At 52.5% G+C, this 24,127-nt stretch overlaps 7 protein-coding genes across 7 annotated transcripts in view; 2 read left to right on the forward strand and 5 right to left on the reverse strand.

Annotated features, from left to right (window-relative positions):
• Nucleotides 1-1,531: 1,531 nt before the first annotated feature.
• On the reverse strand, nucleotides 1,532-2,482 carry PpBr36_01497 (uncharacterized protein; the record flags this gene model as incomplete). Its single annotated transcript, XM_029888682.1, has 2 exons — nucleotides 1,532-2,010; nucleotides 2,107-2,482. 2 exons carry the CDS (start codon nucleotides 2,480-2,482, stop codon nucleotides 1,532-1,534), a joined length of 855 nt encoding a protein of 284 aa, XP_029752054.1.
• A 496-nt stretch (nucleotides 2,483-2,978) lies between these two features.
• PpBr36_01498 (uncharacterized protein) lies at nucleotides 2,979-4,076 on the forward strand (the record flags this gene model as incomplete). The annotated part of the gene is made up of 2 exons (XM_029888683.1): nucleotides 2,979-3,334; nucleotides 3,419-4,076. The coding sequence occupies 2 exons, from the start codon at nucleotides 2,979-2,981 to the stop codon at nucleotides 4,074-4,076; spliced, it is 1,014 nt and encodes a 337-aa protein (XP_029752694.1).
• A 128-nt stretch (nucleotides 4,077-4,204) lies between these two features.
• PpBr36_01499 (uncharacterized protein) lies at nucleotides 4,205-4,863 on the reverse strand (the record flags this gene model as incomplete). The annotated part of the gene is made up of 3 exons (XM_029888684.1): nucleotides 4,205-4,308; nucleotides 4,391-4,465; nucleotides 4,557-4,863. 3 exons carry the CDS (start codon nucleotides 4,861-4,863, stop codon nucleotides 4,205-4,207), a joined length of 486 nt encoding a protein of 161 aa, XP_029752695.1.
• A 795-nt stretch (nucleotides 4,864-5,658) lies between these two features.
• Nucleotides 5,659-9,135, forward strand: PpBr36_01500 (uncharacterized protein; the record flags this gene model as incomplete). The annotated part of the gene is made up of 3 exons (XM_029888685.1): nucleotides 5,659-6,414; nucleotides 6,481-8,294; nucleotides 8,394-9,135. 3 exons carry the CDS (start codon nucleotides 5,659-5,661, stop codon nucleotides 9,133-9,135), a joined length of 3,312 nt encoding a protein of 1,103 aa, XP_029751058.1.
• A 665-nt stretch (nucleotides 9,136-9,800) lies between these two features.
• PpBr36_01501 (uncharacterized protein) lies at nucleotides 9,801-14,249 on the reverse strand (the record flags this gene model as incomplete). Its single annotated transcript, XM_029888686.1, has 1 exon — nucleotides 9,801-14,249. One exon carries the CDS (start codon nucleotides 14,247-14,249, stop codon nucleotides 9,801-9,803), a length of 4,449 nt encoding a protein of 1,482 aa, XP_029752056.1.
• A 5,258-nt stretch (nucleotides 14,250-19,507) lies between these two features.
• On the reverse strand, nucleotides 19,508-21,247 carry PpBr36_01502 (uncharacterized protein; the record flags this gene model as incomplete). Its single annotated transcript, XM_029888687.1, has 4 exons — nucleotides 19,508-19,708; nucleotides 19,838-20,451; nucleotides 20,580-21,116; nucleotides 21,202-21,247. 4 exons carry the CDS (start codon nucleotides 21,245-21,247, stop codon nucleotides 19,508-19,510), a joined length of 1,398 nt encoding a protein of 465 aa, XP_029752057.1.
• Nucleotides 21,248-23,958: 2,711 nt separating this feature from the next.
• The window catches only part of PpBr36_01503 (uncharacterized protein), a gene marked incomplete at both ends in the record, with an annotated part of 4,018 nt that continues 3,849 nt past the window's right edge, over nucleotides 23,959-24,127 (reverse strand). The window contains one exon of the mRNA XM_029888688.1: nucleotides 23,959-24,062. Within this exon, the coding sequence (XP_029751059.1) occupies nucleotides 23,959-24,062 (104 nt within the window). The remainder of the gene's footprint in view (nucleotides 24,063-24,127) is intronic.

Genomic DNA, 24,127 nt, shown 5'->3' on the forward strand with positions numbered 1-24,127 from the left:
CACGTCCTGCAGTGTCTCCAACTACACTGGCCATATTTGACCCAGTTGATTTATTGGCTTCTTGCGAGCTGAAGTGCTTCCCTTTACCCGGCGCTTCCTCAGAGAAGGCCGTTGGTTCCGGGGTTTCTTCAACTGCAACAGCGGTATTCCTCAGTGGGTGAGCTGTCATGTTTGCCGCCTCCCCTGACGGCTGACCCTCTTCCATCTGCGACTCAGAGTCGGCCGCAGCAGGCGCTACCTCAAGGCTCCTCGAGAAAGAGCTTCCAGGAGCTGGATGTCAAGACTGCCCTTCGTAGTCGTTGACTTCACACTTGTAGGATTCCACTCCTGAGTAAACTGGCTGCTTGGGGCCTCTCTCAGCTGTTCAGTAACATGTTGTCTGTCTGCATTCAAGGCCGCAATAACCTTGTTACTCTTGTCGCTTACGTCGAACTGACTGTTTGCAACTCGAGTCTCGACAGCCGGTACTGTTTTGTATCCCTTGGCAAGCCACTCGGGCGTCCATTTCGCTGAGCCATCCGACCACTTGCCTTTTCCACTCGTCTCGACCCCAAGGGTTCCTCAACATGAGCAGATGACTATTCCTCTGCGCTGACCGGTCCCGCGACCCCAAATGCCTGTGCTGCATTCATAGTCGCCGTGGGCTTTGCGTATGCCTAATGAGAAAACATACATTTCAGTCAGCACTCGCCATTGTATTTGCCAGGAGTCTTGGCTATAAACTTATTCCAAAAGTCGTCCAGTTTCTCCTGCGGCGCCTGGTCCTTTGCTGAGTACCCTGATGGACCTACATTTGGCGAACCTTTCCGATGGGCTGGCCGCGTATTGGTGCTGGACGTAGAGGTGCTAGAATCGTCCGAGTTGCTGTCGGGCGTGATCCTGATATGATTTGGCGGCTTTTTGATCTAAACTTATCAAGAAGTGGCTGTGTGTATAGTCTTTTTTCCAAAGATAATCACATTGGTGTTTGTTAACAAGAGTGCGCAAACACTGAGGCTGCGTGACGACAGATCGCCGTATTCAAATGTTCCCAATCAGCAATGGGGAACAATACTGTTGAACCAAGTCTCTGTCCAAGTGTTGTGAGTAGGCTGAAGCAGTCATAAAGGAGATTTCCTTCACACTGATCAGAAGTTAATTTTGATTTTCCAAGTGAAATGTTCATGAAAGCGAAAGCAGGTACAGGTGCTGTGCCTCTCTGACCGCCTTAAATTACCAATGGTTTCACCCATTAACTGGCAGAGTTTAGCTCGTCTAGGTAAGGTAAGGTACCAGGAAGTTATCGACTTGCAGAGCAGCAATCTGTTCAAGTAGCATTGGGGGGCTTGAGCGTCAGTAGGCAGGTCAGGCTACGATCGATCCCCATGCCATGTTGTACAACCCATTCAACTAGGGACTTTGAAGCAAAAAAAAGAAAAAGGGGTATCATTGGCAGCTCCTACTGCGACTTTGAATAGCAGCATTACACTGCAATCTAGCAATATTGTTTTATCGGCATGGGGAGAGTCAGCGGCGCCACTAGCGCCCAGAATCAGAACCGATCCAGCAAGTCGGTAACCTTCCTCCTCGCGTCTTCTTCCAGTGCAACTGGCACACTGTCTTCGCGGTCCTCGAAGAGACTGTCTTCGTCGTTTGATCCAACGGCCGAAGCCTTATTCTGAGATTCTTTCTGTATGAGTCGTGCCACGCGACCCCCTACGCGGGCCATCAGGATTCTAGTACGCTCCAGTTCCTGCTCCAGTTCTCCATTCTTGGTGACTAGGTGCCTCTGAACATGAGCAGCCGCAGCATGATCATCGCTCATGTCATCGGAGCTGGCTTGAAAAGGTGCCAAGCCGTCGCGCAAGGCACGCAATCGCCGTACACGCAACAGCAGAGCCTCGCGCTCGACTGACAGCTCCTTTAGACTTTCGGACAATTCTGCGAATCGCTTGACCTCCGCGGGATACGTCTCTGCATCCTTTTCCAAGGGCCAATTGCCGGGAAGTGCCGATATAGTTTTTGCATCAGCTAGGCCGCCACACGCAAAATACGCGACAGGTTAGCTAGCATTCAAAGTGTGTTATTGTTTTAGGGAGTCAAGCATATTTTCTGCGCATTACACACCAAAATCCGTGCCGCTCGATATTCCCATGGCCTGCAGCTCGTTTCCTTCGGGATGCAGCTCTGTCGCTTTTTCTCGCTCCATCAGATAGAGCTGTTCCAGCTGCTCGGCCACATGCCGTGTGGCGGCAGACGCGTAGACGCGGTTCACGTGCTGGTGCAGCCGGTGGTTGATACGCACCATGGCAGCCTCGACGGCCCTCTCAGGAATCGTGGCCCCCGCGGCACTGCCGCCGTTGTTGCCTGCCGCTTGAGCGGGTGCATTGTTTCCCGCACGCCAGGCGCGTGATGGGGCCAACGGTTGAGATAGTAACCGCACCTGCTCCGCTATCAACTCTTGTTTGAGTGTGAGGATTGTAGGCGGTGCTGCTGAAGACATTGTGGGGATCTCAATCAAGGCGGCCAATGGCTGGGCCGTTTATCAGAATTCAATGTGTTTATTCCCATACATAAAATTTAAAGTCGTTGCGCCCTGTAACTTTAGCTTGACATGGGGCCGCTGGTGCATAGTAGCTTTTGGGGCTATTTCCGTTGAAGCTCTTTGGTAAAATGACGACATCCAATGGGTATTGCACATTGGTGACGCTACAATTAGCCTGCGAATAGTGTTCACCAATGGAAGTAAACAGAGGGGCGGGGACTTTTTTTTGGCGGGGACGCCCTGGTCTGGCGGGGCGTTACGGAGCTTAAGCATCTTCAATCTTCTGTCAAGAACAACCGGAACTTCTGGACACACAAGTGCAAGCACTTTTAGGTCTAGACCCGAGCTTTGAAGTTGAGAGTCCTTTTCACCCTGTCAGCCCGTCAAATCTTTGCCCAAGGCGTCGATCCATACGACATTTACTCTCCAGCAAACCAACCACAAACCACCAATCATGGCGAGCAAGACCGACAAGACCGACAAGATCGACAAGATCATTGCGCGCCTCCAGCAGCGCATCGCCGAGGGCCAATTCTACGAGGCACAACAGCAGACCCGTGTCGTGGCTGCCAGGTACATCAAGGCGTCAAGCTGGGGCCCCGCGACCGACATCCTCTTCAATGTTGCCCAGTCGCTCCTCAAGGCCGGCCAGGGAGGCAGTGGTGGCGATCTGGCTACTCTGCTGGTTGACGTCTACAAGCAGGCCGAGCTTAAACCGGACTCGGCCAACAAGGGAAAGCTTTTGACGCTGTTGAGGTTGTTTGGCCCTGGGGAGCCTACGAAAAAGAAATTCGTCAACGAGATGATTGGGTGAGTGTCTTTTTCTGCGGCTTGGTTATTCGGGAAAACCTACAAGCGCACATTGCTGACATACTACCCTGTGCCCTCAACTAGATGGTCATCCAAGTTCGGAGAGTACCCCGCGGGCGACCCGGAACTGCACCACGTGGCGGGCTCACAATTCGCCGAAGAGCACGAGACCGCCGAGGCGGAAAGGCACCTAATCCTCGGTACCAAGGATTCGGCCGAGGTGCTTGCACGCATGGAATACTCGTGGTACAAGGAGGACGACTCGCACACGGCACCCCTCTACGCCGCGCGCGCCGTCCTCCCCTACCTCCTCGTCGGCAACGTCCGCGCCGCCAACGCCTGCTACCGGTCGTTCACCAGCGCCCTGAGCGCCGACAACCAGGGCATGGGCGTTCAGGACGTCAGCACCAACAGCGCGGACCTGCGCGTCTTCCCTAGCCTGCCTCTGCTCAACTTCCTCGGTCTGCTGCTGCTGGCCATCCAGAAGGGCAACCCGGACGCCTTCAGGAAGCTTACGATGAAGTACGGCCCGCAGATAGCAGAGTCGGCTCCGGCCTGGCAGGAGAGCCTGGAGAGCATCGCTGAGATGTACTTTGGTATCGCCAGGCCTAGGCAGAGCAACCCGCTGATGGATATGATGGGAAGCCTTTTCGGAGGTGCTGGCGGTGGTGGTGGTGGTGCCGCATCAAGGAAGCCGCCCACGAGGAGGGTGGAGGCACCGGCTGCAGAGGGATTAGACTAGAGGAGTTTTCTATTCGCAGAAAAAGCGCTGACGCTATTGCTTGATTGTAGTTTATACCCATTCATGACGATGCTGAAAAAGACATGCTAGACGACCGATGATGATTTTTTTCCCCCCGTGGATCAATCTCATTGGCGTCGTGGTAATAAATCCTCCTTTTCAAACATCCAATTATCCTCGGACAATGCAGCTACTTTGGCTCTCAAACTTGCTCGTACAGCCTCCAATATTTCTTGATTGGAGGCAACAAAAATAAAATGTCAGCTGTGAAGGTGCACCAGAAATGCCACAAGCTTGGGAAGTGCAATACTCACCCTCTGGCTGTACCGGAATGCTATTCTGGTTGATTTGATGATGCCTTACAACGTCTGCCAGTCTTTGTCGCTCCTCTAATACGACCAGAATGTCAGTTAACACAATCACCGCGCACAACGTGCCACAAGCCCCAAGCACAGACGCAGGCCATAGAGCGTTACATACTCTCGTTCTGCTGCCTTGAATCTAGCACGACCTCATCCATGTCGTCGATGGGCGGCGTCGGGGGTAGGTCTAGCTCCACATCCCCGTTCTGATCGCGGACCACGATATCAGACCCCTGAGCATCGTCTTCCAGATGCAGCCGACTGTCGCCAGAACTGGATGAGCTGGTTCCGTTCTGCAGCGTCGGGCGGCGAGTCAGTTGGCCCTGAAAGAGGTTGCGACGGACGCTAGTTGAAGGCACGGCGTGTCGTGTTCGGGCCATACCGGGGGGCTGTTGTTGCCGGTTCGATGCTTGCCTCTCCGCCATGGCGACTATTGGCAAGATGTGTGTGCGGTACGTGCTCAGAGCAGGGGTGAGTGGCCACGCTAGACCGGGTTGTGAATTGTTTGTTTTTTGTGCCGGAGTATTGAACCCCAGTTAGCTGATCAAAAATCAGAGAGGCTCGAACGAGACTTGCACCGTGATTTACTAGGTTGCTAACGTGGTTGATGTGGTGAGGTACTGCAATGTATTGCCTGGTTGCACGCCAGAAGTGGATGTAACCTCTCGCCCTGAGCTAAGCTGTACCTAGGCGAGCAGCCCAACACGGTTAAACAGCGTTCCCAGCAAAGTTGGAGGGCGGTTTTACGGTTTGCAAGTTTGTCATTCTAAAAGACTAATAAGCTCAGCGTATCGATGAATGTTAATCTCTCGCAGAATAAACTAAGTCATCAAATGAGCTACAAGGAACATGTAGTAACTGGTACTGTGCTATAGGTTAGAATAGCTAGCTGCAGATGATATGGGGTGTTTACAGTCTTGGCAGCATCAACCAGGGTCCATCAATGGTTCTGTTGGCGGGGTTGCGCGCCAAACACGACTTGAAGGTTCGCGTTAAGTGGCGTCACGGTCAATTTCCCGACGCGTCCCCATTAATTGAATTCGCCTCCCCATCAACCACCAGGCAACCCCTTGCATCACCAAAAAAAACGCCTTGCAGTCAGTCAATTGCGCTATACTCCGAACCAAGAGCTCTCAACTACCATATTTTTCTTCAACACTCTTGTCAAAACCGAAAACGCTTGACCCGGTCAAAACACACAAAATCATCCAGAATTCACCATGCCGGCCGCTGTCCTGCCGCAGAAGCGGGAGTTCGGCGAGGCATCAAGCGCCCGCAAGAACATATCCGCAACACCGTCGAGCTCAAAGAAGAGGAAAATCGAACCGCCCGCATCGTCGCCGTCAGCCTCCCGCTTCAAGAGCTCACAAGCAAACAAGCTCGGCTCCAGCCAACCCAAGAGCGCTTTTGAATCCGAAGTCCTCGAGAAGCTCAGTCAAGACATTTCCGATCTCAAGCAGAATAACACCGAGAAGGACCAGTCGTGGTCGCGGCCACCCGTCCCTGCGGACTTTAACCCCAAAACTAGCACATTATGCTTTCAGGCGATAGAAGCAGAGGAGGGTACGCTCCATGGCGGACAGGCGACGGTGAAGCTCTTCGGCGTGACAGAGGAGGGCAACTCGGTCATGCTGCACGTCAAGGAGTTCAGACATTATCTTTACGTCGCCGCTCCAACCTCGTTTGGTCAAAAGGACTGCAACGCCTTCAAGGCATTCCTCGAGACCAACATCGCACAACACCAACCAGCCATACACTCGGTACAGATGACGATGCGCGAGAACATCTACGGCTTCCAGAACAACACACAGAACCCCTTTTTGAAGATCACAGTGACGGACCCCAAGTTTATCAACAAGGTTCGCTCCACCATTGAGAGTGGCAATGCGAATTGGAAGGGCATGTGGAAACACGACGGTGGCATCATGACCTTTGACAACATTCAATATGTCATGCGCTTCATGGTGGACTGCAAGGTACGTTTTCTCGCCGCCACCAAGGTGTTGAACCAGCCATCCGACTGACTGTTGTGAGATATATAGATATCAGGCATGTCCTGGGTTGAGGCCCCAGCCGCCACTTACACGCTTGTACCAGACTCGCAAAGACAGTCAAATTGTCAGATCGAAGCCGAGATGAGCTATCGAGACCTGATCGCCCACAAACCAGTCGGCGAGTGGTCCAAGATGGCCCCTCTCAGGACGCTCTCCTTTGATATCGAGTGCGCTGGACGCAAAGGTATCTTTCCAGAGGCCAATATGGATCCTGTCATCCAGATCGCCAACGTTGTTACCAAGTATGGTGACAAGAAGCCTTTTATACGCAACGTTTTCTGCTTGGACCAGACAAGTCCCATCGTAGCAACTCAAATCCTCGAATTCAGCCAGGAGCAGAAGATGCTCTCAGCGTGGCGGGACTTTTTGGTCGAGGTCGATCCGGATATTATCACTGGTTACAACATCGCCAACTTTGATTTTCCCTATCTCCTTGACCGCGCGAGGCATCTCAAAGTCAAGGACTTTGACTTGTGGAGTCGTATACCAAGCATCAAGTCGGTAGCGAAAGATTCCAACTTTTCCAGCAAACAGATGGGTAACCGAGACACCAAGGCTACCAATATCAATGGTCGTCTGCAGCTTGATCTGCTGCAGTTGATCCAGCGTGATCATCAATTGAGAAGTTACACCCTTAATTCGGTGTGTTCACACTTCCTGGGCGAACAAAAGGAAGATGTTCACCACACAATGATTACGGAGCTGTTCAACGGGACGCCCGAATCCAGACGTCGTCTTGCACTCTACTGCTTGAAAGACGCCTACCTCCCACAAAGACTGATGGAAAAACTGTCATGTTTGGAAAATTACACGGAAATGTCTAGGGTCACAGGCGCCCCCTTCAACTTCCTTTTGACCAGAGGTCAACAAGTCAGATTCTTGAATCAGCTGTTCCGCAAAGCCTTGGAGCAGAAGCTTGTAATCCCCAACCTCAGCGTCCAAAGCTCCGATGAGCAATATGAGGGCGCCACAGTCATCGAGCCCACTCGCGGCTACTATGATGTCCCTGTTGCGACGTTGGATTTTGCTTCTCTATACCCGAGTATCATGCAGGCACACAACCTGTGTTATACAACCCTCGTCACCAAGAAAGCCATTGATGCGTTCGGCCTGAAGAAGGACGAGGACTATATCGTGACGCCAAACGGAGACACTTTTGTCACCACCAAACAACGCAAGGGACTATTGGCTCAGATTCTGGAGGAGTTGCTTGCCGCCCGAAAACAGGCAAAGAGAGAGCTGGCGGTCGAGACGGACCCGTTCAAGAAGGCCGTGTTGAACGGTCGGCAGCTGGCTCTGAAGATCAGCTGTAACAGTGTGTACGGCTTGACAGGAGCCACAAATGGCAAGCTGCCTTGCTTGGAGATTGCCAGCAGCACAACCAGTTTCGGTCGGCAAATGATTGAAAAGACCAAGGAGGAGGTGGAAAAGCACTATCGCGTTGCGAATGGCTATTCCCACGACGCTCAGGTCATCTACGGTGACACCGATTCCGTCATGGTCAAGTTTGGCACCAAAGATCTTGCCGAAGCAATGAAGCTTGGTGAGGAGGCGGCCAACTACGTCTCGTCCAAGTTCATCAAGCCAATCAAGCTCGAGTTCGAGAAGGTCTACTTCCCATATCTGCTGATCAACAAGAAGCGTTATGCTGGTCTGTACTGGACCAAGACAGAGAAGTATGACAAGATGGACACCAAGGGCATTGAAACGGTCCGGCGAGACAACTGCCTGCTGGTCCAGACTGTGATTGAAAAGGTTTTGAGGATGATTCTCATCGACCAAGACGTGCCGGGCGCTCAAGAGTAAGTTTCTGCCAACCACATCACCAACAACATGTATACAACAAGTACACCGACCTACCTTGTACAGGACCTTGACTGACAAGTTGTGCACAAAAACAGATATGTCAAGGAGACAATCGCAGAGCTGCTGCAGAACAAAGTCGATATGTCCAAGCTCGTCATCACAAAGGCCCTCACCAAGGATGACTACACAGCAAAGCAAGCGCACGTAGAGCTGGCGCAGCGCATGAAGAAGCGCGATGCCGGCTCGGCACCAGGCCTCGGCGACCGCGTGGCCTACGTCATGGTCAAGGGCGCGACGGGATCCAAGAACTTTGAGCGTTCCGAGGACCCCATCTACGTGCTAGAGAACAACGTGCCCATCGACACCAAGTACTACCTGGACAACCAGCTCGCCAAGCCGCTCGGCCGCATCTTCGAGCCCATCCTAGGCGAGACCAAGGCCAAGTCGCTACTTACGGGCGACCACACGCGTGTGGTTTCCGTCGCGGCGTCCTCGGTCGGCGGCCTCATGAAGTTTGCCAAGAAGACGCAGACCTGCATGGGCTGCAAGAAGCCGCTGACAGGCAAGGAGGAGAGTCAGGGCGCCGTCTGCGCCGACGACGCGCCCCGCGTCGGCGAGCTGTACAAGAAGACGCTGGATCGCGTCTCGGACCTCGAGGTCCGCTTCGGCCGCCTCTGGACCCAGTGCCAGCGCTGCCAGGGCAGCATGCACTGCGAGGTCATCTGTTCCAGCAAGGACTGTCCCATTTTCTACATGAGGATGAAGGCCAAGAAGGACCTGGAGGACGGCAACAAGGAGCTGCAGAGGTTCGACTTTGATAGGGCTGCCATCTGGTAAACGACGCAACGTGACCTTTGCCATTGTGTATTATTTTGTGTTTTGCTGGGCTTCTAGATCTCAGTTGTGTTTGTGTCACTTTGTAATGGGCGTTTTTTGGGAGTTGGTCAGGAGCCCAAGGAGGCCGGGCGGCATTGTTTGTTTGTTTTGACGGAACAAAGGCGGGAACAACTGAGAGATGGATCTTCTTGCTGCAAATAATCTATTGACATCAATTCAATCCCGGAGTTCTTGGCTCCTAGCAGCGTGTTCAAAAGCGTTTCTTATTCCAAAAGCTCCTTGTGGCCCTGCGGCATATTCCTTCTTCCCTCGTCGTTGTGCCAACCGACAAACGCCCCTAGCGTTGCTTCCAGCAGCAATAATAACATACATAGTCTCCTGGAAAGGTGACGGGTGTGAAACAAAAACCAAGCCATTCCAAAAAAAACCTCTGTCCACGACCTTGAAACTCCTTGTTGTTCAACCGGAAACAGCTGCGTGGAATAAGAGTGAAAAGAGAGAGAGAGAGAGAGAGACAAAACAAACGCCGAATAACTCCAAGCAAAAACATTACACTAATATCAGGCAACACTGATGATACTCAGCAACAGTAAACTTGAAAGGTGGCCAAATGAATAGCCAAGAAAAAAAAATGAAAAAAAGTCCAACAAGACTCCAAAGCCATTTCAGCACAGCAAGTCGCCGTCGCGCACCATGGCCTTGAACTTGTCGTCGGGCTCCTCAAACCTGTACGCCTCGCCGCGCACGACGCGGTCGACCTCCTCCCGGACAAAGGGGTAAATATCCTTCCAGGCGTTGCGGCCCATCCAGCAATCGAGGTGGCCGTAGCCGGGGACGACGCGGCGGCGGTACTCGACACCGCCGTCCGAGGCGCCGGCCCGGGACGTGCCGGCTGTCGAAGGCGTGGTGGCGTCGTCGTCATCGGGAGCGGCGCGACGCGGGTAGTGCATGCCGCCAAAGGCGTCGGTAAGCTTCTCGTAGGTGCGCTCGGTAGCCTCGATGCTGAGAACAGCGTTGTCGCGGCCCGAGAAGAGGAGAAATGGGATGCCGCGGAGGCGCTCGATGTTGTCTGGCGTCGTGAGGTCGTTGCAGAGCGGCGCATTTCCCATGACGTGGCCCTCGGAGCCCATCTTCATTAGCAGGTTCAAGAGCGTCATGTTGACGCCGCCAAAGAAACGGTCAATCTGCCGGTGCGTCGCCTCGTTCAGGTTGCGGTGATTCCAGCAGCGGCCAAAGACCAGCGACGTGCGGTGGCAGCTGGCGCTGTTGCAGAGCTCGCTGCGGGAATCGGGCAGCAGGCGGAGGGCCTGGTTGACCAGCCGCTGGATGAAGGCGTCGTCGGCACCTGTGCTGCAGCTGAACCAGTTTCCTGCTACCATTCTGTAGAGCCTGTCCATTGGGATGGGGCCGGCCATGACTTTGGCCATGTTTGACGGACCCCAGATGGGGTTCATAAAGACTTGGCTACAGGTGATTCCGAGGATCCAGTCTGACGGAATGGTGCCGTCGAGCAGGCCAGAGGCAAAGGCCACCGATCCCATGCAGTGGGCAATTGTGTAGATTTTTGAGGGCTTCTTGGGGTTGCCGCTCTCCGGGTACTCCTTGCGAATGTATTCCAGGCAAGCCTTCAGGTCAAGGCGGGCGTCGTACGTCGTGTAGTTGATCTTGGCCGACATGAGCTGCCCGATGCGGTGGACCGTAACGAAGACGCGGTAGCCTGCCCGCGTAAAGTAGTTGACCGCATTATAGGGGATGGTGGGCAGTGCGAAGATTTGGTGATCCACGGCAGCTCCAGGTATCATGAAGAGGTTCTTGGCCGGGGTGGGTTTGCCATCCGGGCCAAGCGGTGTGTGCGTTGCTTCCCACATGTGTAGGCGTGTTGTGACGCCATCAGAAGCAACAATTTTGAAACTCTGTGTTGGGATTGTATCATTCACATAGCCAACATATGCTCTGGTTGGATATTGCAGAGGTGTAAAGGGCGTAACCAACAGTGAGAGCGACTTGCGAGTGAAAAAGCTCATGAAACTAGCCGCGCTCTTGGCCTTGTGTATAAAGGAGCTTCCGGTTGGACTCAAGGTCAACATCTCAGACCAGAAGTCCTTGGGCTGAATGCTCATGATGCCTCTGGCAACGACAGAGCAGTGGCGCCATGCTTCGATGTCCCCAGGGTCAATGTGTGGCGGGTAATCGTTGTTGGTGATTGTGACATACAGGGTGGTGGTGGAGCGCCAGAAGCGGCGCGGCGAGAGGGCGACTGATGAGTCAACCACCTTGTAGCCGTGGAAGTGAAGCACCTCCCCATTGATGCCCATCATGTCAAAGTTGTATGTCAGATTGCGGGTGCCAGGAGCCTTGTGGTCCCTGACAAACAACCCAAACTCGCCACGCTTCACCATAAAGGGAGAGCCGGGAATGGTAGGGCAGATGAAAGTACCCGTCAACATGCCACGGTTCCTGTAGTCCTGTATCATATCCTTGGTGCAAAGAGCCTGCACGCTAAGGAAGAATCGAGCATTTTCGCACAGCGACTTGGCCGTGCGGTAGGCGAGCTCATAGGTTTCCTGCACATCCTCCCTCATATTGGCCCCTTTGTGCACAAATCCTGACATGACTTCGGTGAACCCAAAACCGCTTTTGCGGAGGGATTGGGCCTTTTCCATGGCATCTTCTGCTTTGCCGACACTATCAGCCCTACTCAGTAGCACCTCACGAACAGTATGAGCGCGTGGGAGCCGTCGTAGCTGCTTCTGAATGTCTAGGATTTCCTGTCTGGGTTGACGATCCCTTGGGACGTGGGCGGGCTCTCCAAAGAGATCCAGGATGCCATTTTTCTCTTCGCTGATTTCCAGGTCACAAGAGTCGGCCCATTTCTGGACGCATCGTTCGGCGATTGCTGAAATCGTGGCCAAGGGGTTGGCACCAAGTGCTGCGGGGATCAGTGCTCCGTCGGTCACGATCAGGCCTCTATGAGTCTCTGAACCAGATCCAGAAAAGACCTCGCCCTTGTGGTTCGTGACGCCCGTGGCACCGGTGTTGTCGCGAGCCATGCTTGCTCCCCCGATCGGGTGGACAGTAACCTGTTGCTCACCCATCAATGCAAAGAAGGGCGTTTGGACCAATGTGCCCCCAACAGCCTCTGTTGCTTTCGCGAGCAGCTGGTTGATCTCCTTGACGTGGCTACCGCGACCAACACCGAGGAACTCGAGTACTGGCCGGTCGTTCTTGAGAGAAAGAATGGCCTGGTTGGTGTCATGAGACATGACCAGATAGACCTGCGTTCTCTCGACGGCACCCCTGCGGAAATAGGGGCCGAGTATTCTGCTTCCCCACCTTGCGAGGGCTGCCTGGGTACGTTCGATTATACCATCGTTCTTGGGGCTTTGGCTTCCTGGCATGAAGTCAAGCATCGCCTGAAACAGGTGTGCTAATGCTCGCGGCACTGTTCCCTCCTGGATTACGAAGCCGTCCAATGGATTGGGGTGCCCCTCCCGATTGTCAATAATTGACGTGATGCAAGGGCCGACTGGGTTGTAAGGATCCGGGTAGACGCGGCCAACAGCGTTGACCTCCTCGTCTGTGTTGTAGCCAAAGGCGAGGATGTCTCCGTTGCCGCTCATGTTCTGGCCAACAAGCGAGCTTGTCTCAAGGCCCATGGCACGACTCCGAAGAAGGATTTCGGTTGTTCCAATGGCACCGGCACCAAGGAAGACGGCATTTTTGGCGTGAACCCACATGAGGTCTCCACGGAGATTGGCAGCGAAGCAGCCTCGGTTGCGACCATGCCATGCAAAGTAGACTATGTAGCCTCCGCGACTGTCCGTAACCTTCTCGATGTGACGAACCTCGCACTCGCAAAACATTTCGGCACCCCAGTTCCAGGCATCAGCTAAATAGGTGACCAATGTTGTCGTCTTTGAGCCATCGTTGACTCCAGTGGCGTCCTGGCCGGTCAGGGCCGAGGGCGACATCTCGACACCGCAGCTGTTGGGCCCGTTGCGGAAACGGGTAGTCTGCTCAACCTTTCGGAACTTGGATGACATGTTCAGATGTTCCGCCTGCTTCTTCAGCATTCTGGTTTTTGGAAGCTCGGGCCAGTCATCGGGATATGGCTCTGGCTCCAGGACCTTTCTCACACGCTTGTAGTATGGTGTGAGGGCGTCCTTTTCACGCAGCTCGGGCGGCCAGGCTTTCTTTGCCATGGTATCGGCGTCGGCCTCCAAGAAGACATTTGCGTTGATGAGACTGGTCCCGCCAAGTCCATTGCCGACGACAGCATTCTGGCCTCTGCCGAGGATGAGATGATACATCCCTGTGGGATCCCCACCAACGGCCGTCTTCCCGGGAAGCCAGTAGGGCGAGAATTCGCCACTGAAGTGAAGCTGCTCCAGGGCCTCCCTGGCACCGGTTGGGTACTCGCCCGGCCATCGCTCTTGCCCGCGCTCCAAGACGCAAACGGACTCACCGGCACGGGCCATACGGGACGCAGCTACACCGCCTCCATAGCCGGAGCCAATAACGACCACATCGTAGCTCGAGCGCAGAAGTTCGACAGGCTTGGAAATGCGGGGGAAGGCCCCAGCAGCATGCCTTTCTGCGCCATCGATGTAGGTATGGATCTTTGCATGAGCCTGTGATCTGGGACCGCTCGGTTCGGAGTCGTGGGGCCCCGCGGTTCTGATGGGATGTGATTTGGTGCGTCGTTTGGAACTTGTGAGGTAAGATTCGGGCTCCTCGGTCAGAGCAGGGGATGGTTGGGGAGAGGGTATCGGAGAAACACGGGGTGAGAAATTTTCCTTTATGCCAAGTCCGGCATGAGAGTCTTGGGAATCTTCAGAGGACTCGCATTCGTCTTCGGCCCGGGCGTGTTTGTGACTGGGTCGGAAGGGGCTGTTTGGAACCGATGCGGTTCCTTCGCTGAGACTTGGGGTTGGTGGGAACTGGACCCATTTGTTGTTATGATTGTCGTGGTACTGGCCTGGTTGAAGGAACGAATGTGTCATACCGGGCCTTGATTGCCCCGGTCCTGGGCGAGAGTAGCGGCAACTTTGCCCATCATCCGATCCTTCAAAAGCGCCCTTTGACAGGATCGCTGGCTCTGCACGAGGTGCCATTATATCAGATATATGATAAAATAAGAGCCGCCAGTGAGATCTTGGCGGTATTGAAGAGGCGGCAGATATGGGCGAGGTATGTGTGTGAACGGTGAAAGAAGAGTGTTTTGTATAAGACAGTTATACAACCCACCAGCCCAGGGTATCAGGTATAGTATATCGCCATAAGCATATGCAGATAGGCCAAAAGTATGGGAGTACGAGGCAGGATAAGACCCGGAGAATAGTTAAGATGGGTTGCAGTCCTCGGAAAGGAGTGGCACAACAGGAGAATATATGACATGAGGTAAGATGGAATGAGACAACCCATGCCACATAGGAGAATTGGCACGGAACGTGGAGTACACGGATGTCAGTCACTTATTTATGATCGACACTAGGACACTATTCTCAAGGGCTCTCATCTCAAAGTGCAGGCCACCCGTGGCAGGTAGTGCTTATGGGAACAATCTACCGACAGGGTTGGGGGGGGGGATGTATGCCAAGCAAAAGGAGGGCCGGAAAGATATGTTAGCTGCGGGATGAGAACAGTAAACTGGCCAACCAGCCACGGGGGCCAAAAAGGTCTTGACCAATACTCCCCATGATGCCAGATTGGGGTCGGGAAGTTCAGCGGTGCATCTTTTAGTGGCTGCCTGTGACCGTGGAGAATTTCCTCCTTTGGATCCTCGAAAGCAAAGAAAAAAAAACTGAGGGGTGTGGTACACAGTAAATGGCCAGTGGATCCGATGCGGTGCGAATCAGAAACAAACGACAGGGGCCATGATTTTAATCGGCTGCCTTGCCCCCCATGACACCCTCAGCTAGTAGTGCTCTGAGTCTGGCAACTTCTGGTTGTGCTGAGGCTGAAAGAGCCCGATCCACAACAAAAAATGGCTGTCTTGGCAGTCAGCGCCACCATTGGCGGAAAAGGGTAGCAAGGGGGGGAAGCGCTTGGGGTTCGGTGAAGGTGCATGCATACCATAGCCTTCTTGGGCTGGGAATATAGTACAGTGGAAGTGAGTGAGAGGAGGAGTGACACGGAGATGCACGCTTTGTGCTTTGTGCTTTGTGATGTGATGCCTGGTTGTTGCTAACAAAGGTGCAGAAAGAAGTAGAAGGGTCAGCTGCAGAGCTTGCTGTGCCCAGCAGACATACATAGATTGGCGACCGAGGCCAAAACCGACACCGTTCTGTCCTTTTGGTCGGTCAGTAGAAAGGCTACATAGGGGATGGAGGGTGAGTGAATTGATGGATAGATAGTGTTGGTGACAGGGGAGCTGGGAGAGCTGGAAGAGCTGAAGAGAGTGATAAAAAAATAAAAAAAAAAAAATAAAAAAACCACGAGGGCTACTTCAAAAACAGACAGAGCTAGGAGCCAATATTCGCTGCCAATTTGTGACATTGACAAGGGTGCTGGATAGTATTGCCCAGAATGGCTCACTTGCAGCGCCCTCCTTTGGGTATCATCGAGACCTCAAGGCAGTTTGTTAGCAGTGGATATCAGCGTTGAGTGGTCGAGATTTTGCTTACACCCCAGTTTTGATCTCACGGAGTGGGGAATGTTTTTATTTTTCTTCTTCGTCTCCCTTGCTTTGGCATGTATGACAGATCGCCGGGCGCTCACTCCCGACCCCGTAGCAGCAGGGGCCCATGCAGGTGGCTTGTTTCTCGTTGGGGCCGCTACCATTGGTCCAGATGCGAAGGATTTTTATTTTTATGTTCTTGATGGTCGCACGCCATCTTTTCTCTGCTCAACCTGAAATCGATTAAACAACAACGTGGGGGACGAAAAAGGAAAGAAGCAACACAGATGCAAAAGAAAAACAAAAGGTCTAGAGAACTACAAAGTGTTGCCACCAAACGGGCCTGGACTCCGTACCCGAGCAGCCCTCAATGTTGAGGAAAGAATGACCAACACTGCAACAGTTGGCGAGGAAAAAAAAAACTACCCGCCCACCTTGGGAGGAAAGGAACCCCCCAAGGACTCAGGACTTGGGGTGTCATCACAATGGTCCTGCGCATTGTTTACTCCGCTCTTCTTCGCACCTGCGTACATACGAAAGTACGCACATGCAGCTTTAGCTGCATTCCTTATGCTTGGCTTGAAAGTGTCGAAAGGGAAGGATTTTGAGTTGGTCACGTCATAATTTTATTTCGTTTCGCATATCGAGACTTTTTTTGCAACGGCGCGGCGCAGGAACAAAGGACCGATGACGCTTAAAAACTCTCGGGCTGTTTCTCCTCGGGTTTGAATCCTTCCCAATGGCGAGATGTATATGAGTCTTGGGTTTGGGAGTCAGGCTTACCAGATACCCACTCTCAGCCCTTCCAGGATGTATGGCAACCAAAAACGTGGTGAGGATGGGACACAAGGGTCCCTTTCTCGCCTGCTGGTGCTGTCCTATTTCGATATGCCTGATCCTGACGGCAAGCCGGTAAGCTTATAACGTAGTATCGATGGAGAACTGGACTAGAGCACCGCCGTGGGCTGTGGTCAAAAAGGCTTTATCCAATCCGGCGTGCCATATCTGCATGCAGACGGACACACTATTAGGCAGGTGACTCGTTCGTTTCTCGGCCGGTTCAATGCTTGCATCGGCACCTCGGCTCGGATTGGTGAGCTTCCACATAAGGGCTCTGTCCCAATTCGCAAGAACGGGCTCGCCGATGCGGGTAAGTGGATGTGCTCGTTGTGCAAACAAAGTTGGCTTGCAATAGTCGTGCAGTAATCTATAGCCCCTCCCGATTAAGCTATTTGATACACTGAAAATAAATAACTACAGTAATCCAAACCCCTCTCTTCTTGGCCCCGACAGTTTTCTGTAAAGCTACAATACACTGAATAGTCGCTCCTTTTTTGTACCTCCTTTTTTTTTCCAAAGTGGATTCAGAGCTCCCTCTTCAAGGGACTTGCTGATGTGAGCATGTTGTATTACATGCCCTCGATGCCCATCCCTGTACTTCATCATTGCCGTATCAGCGGCAAAGTCAGGCACAGCCCGGTAACGCGGGCTAGAGTGTGCCGAAGACCCGCCTTGCCGCTTCTACCGCTCTGACGAGGACGAAAAGAGAAGAAAAAAATGAAATTGAAATGAATAAAAATCTACCAACATCCTTTCAATATCACCTTTTTGTCCCATGTGATGTAAGCCTTTTCCACAGTTGGTGTCAAAATATCACGTTGCACAAGACAGACTCCACGGAAACGACAGGCTGGGAATCCAACTCAATCAATCCACTCCCGATATAGCCAAATATATCTTCGGGATTTCCGATATATATGCAGCAAATCACACACTCATATGCATACCTATTTCAATAGACTGGTGTGACCGTTGCGCCAAGCCCCTTTGCAAAGTCATCCGACGGTTGACATTATGACAGTTGGTTGGGCGCTAGGGACGGACCTAGTTTTCTTCCAACACTATTTTGTTCCTGGCGCTTGCCGCGGGGGACCACGACAGCTATTCGGTCCGGGCTATATCCATGGAAATAGTGCCACCTGGGACGCTAGAGAATTCGAATGCCATCCAGTAGTCCATCCAGCTAACAAGGGGTAGGTTGGCTTGTGTTGGTTTGAAGTACCCAAGGTTCCAAATCATGGTGTCTCCCGCAAAAACAAAAAGCATCCCCACGGGAATTCTTACTCATATGGTCACGAAATGGGTGGCCAAGTGAGGGTTCCTATTCTTTATGAGCTACATAGACATAAACTGGACGGTTGGTAATAATACTTCCCTTGTTGCACGGCGTGTATCTCCAGAGCTTCAACAGCTAATGATAGGATAGATTGTCCCTGGAAGAATGCCATCCTACAGAGATCAGTTTCCAACACGTCATCGAGGTGCAAGGCTTGGTCCTGCATGTCTGTACATATGTGTCACAACAAATCCTTCCATTCTCATTCGGACTCGAACAAATAACACGGAGTAAATACGCACCCGATAAGTACAGATCCGAGTATCCTTGTTCAACTGTCAGTCTGCCTTTTTAGGGCTTCTCGCATCTGTTTCTGTGAATCATGACAGGTTGTTGGTCAGCATCTTCCAAGCAGGGAAAAGTCTTGTCTCATCGGAAGAGCAGGTATGTCACATCCTCTCTGCGTTGGCCTGGTCAACAAAAAAGACAAGTAAAACAAAAAAGTCAATGTTTTACGACGCTTTGCCGTACAGTTGCATATGTCAGGGATACTCAAACACCTGTCGTTGGGCGTCTTGCGGCGCTCCCCCGGTCGCAGCGTCATAGGTGCGGATGAAAATTACCCAAAATGGCCCCTTGCCGCGCGTGTGGTAACACCCCAGCGGGAGTCTTTACCCTCGGACCCAAGATACTTACCCTACCAGGCATGCCGAACTTTGTTGCCACGTGTGATCCTTCCAACACTGCGGCTTATTGTCCTCGTATTCTATACGCATGGCCTTGCATCACATATCAGAACCTAGCCTAGATTTGCCATTACCGTTAGTGGCAATTAACCGCTTATCGCCCTTGTGATATATCATCATAGGTCTCTGGGCGCATTCCCAATTTCCCAAAGCAAAATGGTGTGGTTTTTGTTTTTTGGGTTGAAATTATTGCTCAGGATGCGTGATCACTTGTTTTTTTTTTTCTTTTTTTTTTTTTTTTAGTCATGGCCAACTTCAACGGAACCAAAGAAGATGTATATTTTGTATGCCTTGTGACTGTAGTTGAAGGATTCTTTCTGCCTAGCTAGCAAGCCAGTGACTCAGCTCTTAGGGAAGCGAATCTTTGTATCATGGTAGCTGTTCTAATTGTCTGCCTCCCCAGTGACAAACAGCACGTTGTCCTCTGGCTGTGAACGCCAGGCCGCCACCATATAGCTAACAGCCTTACTCTTGTCACCGTTGGTCTCATTTGAGCCCAATCATGCAGGTTTTCATGGAAAGCGGGTTTTTGAATGGGAAGCTGCCCGAGGAACCGGTTCGAGACTGCCTCTGGAGGAGGGACTTGGTTATAATCTCACTAGCTCGAGGCGGACGGTCATGTAGCCGGAATCAACATTTGCGCTGAGTAAAGGTAGCATATCGACTGTGACATCAAGAAGATAAAGTGTTGCTAACAGAGATTTTGCTGGATGTAGTGCCAATCCCCAAACGCCAAAGCCCGCAGACCAAGGACCGCAGAGCAGAAAAAAAGCTCTAGACATAAAAGTTGAAGTGGAAAAAATCAAAGTCATAAACACGCTAAAACTGCACAAGATATACATGAAACTGAACCGTATGGTCGAAAGTCAAAAGACTTCCCCCCACCCCCTTTCACCACCAATCGCCCTGAGCCTGCATGGCGCGCGCGACCTTGACGAAGCCGGCAATGTTGCTTCCCGCCACCAGGCTGGGCAGCTCGTCGTCGCTGGCACGGTTGACGTACTCCTTTGCCGTGTCCAAGCCGGTGCGGAAGGCCGTCTCCATGATGTTGGCAAGCTCCTTGTCGACCTTTTCGCGGCTCCACGTCAAGCGCTACCGGATGAATAAAAGTCCTTTGTTAGTTCTTTGTTTTTTTGTTTTTTTTTTTTTGTCTTGCAAATGCTCTTTGAACACTGCAAATCTACCAAAAGGCAAAATCCCCCCTGATGATAAAAGACTTACCGAGCTGTTCTGCCCCATCTCTAACCCAGAGACGGCGACACCACCACAGTTTGCCGCCTTTCCAGGGGCGTACCATACGGCCTCGCCCTTGCCCTTTGACCGCCTGTTCGCCTCAAAGACGTCGATGGCGCCCTGCTCGCAGCCCATGTTGGACCCCTCGGCGACGAAACGGCAGCCGGCCGCGACGAGCGCCTCGGCCTCGTCCCTGCTGACCTCGTTCTCGGTGGCGCAGGGCAGGGCGACGTCGACCTTGCCGACGTGGGTCCAGGGCCTGGCGCCGGGAAAGTGCTTGAGTCCGCCCGGGCTGGTGGAGGCGCCCTCGTCGCCGGCGCCGTCGGGGAGGAGGTCGGACAGCGGGCGGCGGCGGTCCTTGAGCTCCATGACGCGCCGGACGTCGGCCTCGGTGATGGTGCGGCCGCCCTCGACGGCGACGAGGGCGCTGCGCGAGTCGGACAGCGACACCACGGTGCCGCCGAGCTCCATGACCTTGAGCGCCGCGTACTGGGCCACATTGCCGGATCCAGAGATTGCCACGCGCTTGCCGGCCCAGCCCCCCGCGCCCGCGTACTCGAGCATGTGGCCGACGTAGTACACTAGACCGTATCCGGTGGCCTCTGTTGTGGGAGAAAATATTTTGTTAGATGTCTGGCTTCTGGTTCACTCTCGAGTGCTATACCCCACAGAAGAAAAAAAAAAAGAAAAAAGAAAAAGAACAAACGAGGCAAAAATAAAAGATACTCACCAGGCCTGATCAGACTGCCACCCCAGTCGAGTCCCTTCCCAGTAAGCACGCCCTCGAAGCGGTTCCTCAGCTTCCTGTAAGCGCCAAACATGTAACCAATCTCCCTGCCGCCGACGCCAATGTCGCCCGCGGGCACGTCGGTATCGGCGCCAATGTGCTTGGATAGCTCCGTCATGAAGGCGACGCAGAAGCGGCGAATCTCGGAGTCGGACTTGCCCTTGGGGTCAAAGTCGGCACCGCCCTTGCCGCCGCCCATGTTGAGCCCCGTCAGGGCGTTTTTGAAGATCTGCTCGAAGCCGAGAAACTTGAGGATGGACAGGTTGACCGAGGGGTGCAGGCGCAGGCCGCCCTTGTACGGGCCCAGGGCGGAGCTGAACTGCACGCGGTACCCGCGGTTCACCCGCAGCGCCCCGCTGTCGTCCTCCCACACGACGCGGAACTGGATCACGCGCTCGGGGATGGAGACAACGGACAGGGCGGTGCGGAGCTCGGGGTACTTTTCGAAGAGGGTGCTGTCCTCCAGGGTGCTGGCCAGCTCTGGTTGTGTGCAGTAGAGGTTAGTTTGTGAGTTGGATCCTCTCAGACTCTGATTGATGGGTTTTGCCCAACTTCAATAACATACCATTGTAGGCCTGAGAAAACTCGGGCTCGAGCGGAAGAACAGTCATGATGTTGGTAGTCTTGGTGGGAGCCTTGGGGAGAATTCTAGATATTGGTCAAAGTTATAATCCGCAACAAGGGGTATCTCGAGGATGACACTTTTTTTTTATTATTATTCAGGATTATGTGAAAATGATAATGGGCATGAATATAAAGCATAGAAGAGCAGAAACCCAAGCCATTGGAATAGCACAACCAAGGTGAAGGGGTGAAAACATCTTTATAGACCAAGCCTGCAACTCTTATCTAGAGCCACTCAAGCAAGAGTATATTCCATTGACATGTTGTTTTTATCCCACCCAATGCTCTCGGCGGTCCCAGCCCATGGGAGAAATCCATATCTATGCCTGCGAATACCACCAGAGCGATCACGGAGCCATGATAAGTTGCCTTGGGGTGAGTCCCTTGGTTTTTCAGTGGGGGTTTCTGGGGTATTGTTTTTGTGAGACACCTTTGGGGGTGTGAAATAAGACCATGCAAGGCGAGAAGCGACAAAAAAAAAAGAAAAAAAAAAAAAAAAAAAACCTGATGAGACGGCATCGGCAAGCGGGATTGAGTGGCCATAGTTTAACGTTATGGTGGTGTGGTTCCAGGGACAATGAGTGAGAGATCTCCCATGTGCGAGTGGATATGGCAGATGTCCGTTCTCGGTGGTCAGTCTACATCGCAAGTCCAGTAGTAGCGTCATTCATTGTTTGCATGGAGGCCCCCAGCTCCAAGCTTTCCGGGTTTGTTCTGCCCGAGGCGTGCCCCTATGGAGATCAGCCCCACCTCAATTTACCATCACTAATACTGTACTCGAATTCCCCAGAGCAGCGTCACATTCATTGTTTCCCGTTGTTAAAGGTGTGTTTGCTTAGACACCCTATTACCAAGTCAAGGGGTTTAAGCCTTGTACGTAAACGATACTACTTGGTATCCGTGAAGAAGGACACACCCCGCAGAAACCCCAGTCTCGTTAGACGGTAAACACAAGTGGAGTGCTGTCTGCTTCCAATGAGAGTCCAGAATTGGCATTCATTTTGTCCTCGAATGTTGTCACTCTTTGATGTTTGGTCAAGCAAATCGTTGAGTTGATAATAAGACGGGCAAGCAAGGCAAGGTAGGCTTTGAATAACATTTCTTGTGGGGGAGATGGTAGTTTTATTCCCGCTCAGCTCGGCGATCGAGCGCAATCCGAGTATGACGACTTGACTCCGAGGGGTTTTAAGCCACCAGTGGGCGTGCATGTATGTAATTTTACTCTTCTTATCCACTTCACTGGGAGTGTTGGGAATAGGTGATAACGTGGCGTTCCTTTGCATGGCACATTCGCCATCGGGGTGCCACCAACTTTCAAACCGCAGCTTTATAATGTACTGCTTTTAAGATACTACGTAGACTCAACGTAATATAAAGGGCATAGCAACACACCATCATGTACGAGGCCTGCATATCATCTGCCGTACGGGCTGGCAGCATCAATGATCCGGCTTGTTAGGTCAGTCGATGACCCCTGCCTTCGTTCATTAACACAGAACTAAAGTGATTACATGCAGGCTTCATTATAACACCTACACAATTTACTATTTCCCGCAAACTTACTTTACTTTCAGATTGCCGTTGCATGCAAGGGGTGCATGCCGCGTGGGGCTGGGCTGGGCAAGCAGCTCTGCCAGGCAAGGTGACGCAGTGTTCCCGTCCGAGGGAGCCGAACGTGTTCAGCTCCCTTATCCCGTGGACGCCATTGGATTGTCCGCCACAGGAAAACACTTATCGCATTCTTTTGCTAATCCCGCGCTTTTACAAGACAGAACCTACGCGGAACGCCAAGGCTGTCGTCGGTGGGGAACTTGGAGCCGATGTCGGGGAGGCGTCGGCAACACGCGACATATACTTGTGGGTTGAGCTTCGCGGACCCCCTATCAATGCTGAAGGGTACTTGTTGTTTATTTTTTTTTTATTTTTTTTTATTTTTTTTGTATTAATTACCTCCTACTGCAATCCCCGGCGGATCCTGTACAAGGGGGGGCGGGGGGGCTTTTGTCAGGCATCTAAGCCGCATGGAGCTGAATATTGCAATGTCTTTACAGAGAACCCAATGATACAACCGCCCGTCCCAGTCAGACTCGCCTAGACCCCGAAAACACCCGGTCCAGGGTCCAGCCCAAAATTAGGTTACCTTAGACGGCATTAACAGGACGCCGTCGGAGAAAGGTTTCCTGCTTGCATGCCGTCGACATGCGACTTCGGACTCGGGTCCGTCACCTAGTCTAGGAGTTCAACTGATCTGAGAGATCGTTACATCGGTGAAAAAAAAAAATTGCCAACTAAACATGAGCACATACATGCATGTGGTCCTGGTATATAGTGTAGTGTTATATAAAAATTTTGCGGCTTCCCATGGACGGTTCAGTCGATCCATACAACCGCAGCTCGTTAAAGTCGAATCAAGTGGCTCCCATCAACCCAAATATGACTAGCGGCGCTCACACGATATTACAGCAAGAAGCCGGTTCAAAAACCCAAACCAAGAAAAAGGAAATCCTCGAAACGTTGAGCGAGGTAGGTAACGATAAAGGCGATGTCCACACAACGCAGTCACGACCGCCGAGGATGAAAACTATCCGTAGACTAAAGTAGCAACCACCAGCTGGGGGTAGCAGGAGTAGCATGTCGAAGAGACACGGGAACAAAGACCCTGTTTGTGCACAAGATGCGGAACAAAATGCATTTGCCTTCAGTTGAGGAAGCCCTTGCAGTTGGTAGTTCCACAGAGGCAGGGGACTCGGTCCTCCTCCTTTTCTTCGAGCTCAAACTTGTAATCATAGGTGAGCTCTTCATCTGTTGGGTAGCCAAAAAGGCACCAGTCAGTACAATCTCGCAACAAGAAACAAGATTTCAAATTT

The sequence above is a fragment of the Pyricularia pennisetigena genome, chromosome 2 (genome assembly GCF_004337985.1).
Source record: "Pyricularia pennisetigena strain Br36 chromosome 2, whole genome shotgun sequence".
In the NCBI taxonomy this organism is placed as follows: Eukaryota; Fungi; Ascomycota; class Sordariomycetes; order Magnaporthales; family Pyriculariaceae; genus Pyricularia; species Pyricularia pennisetigena.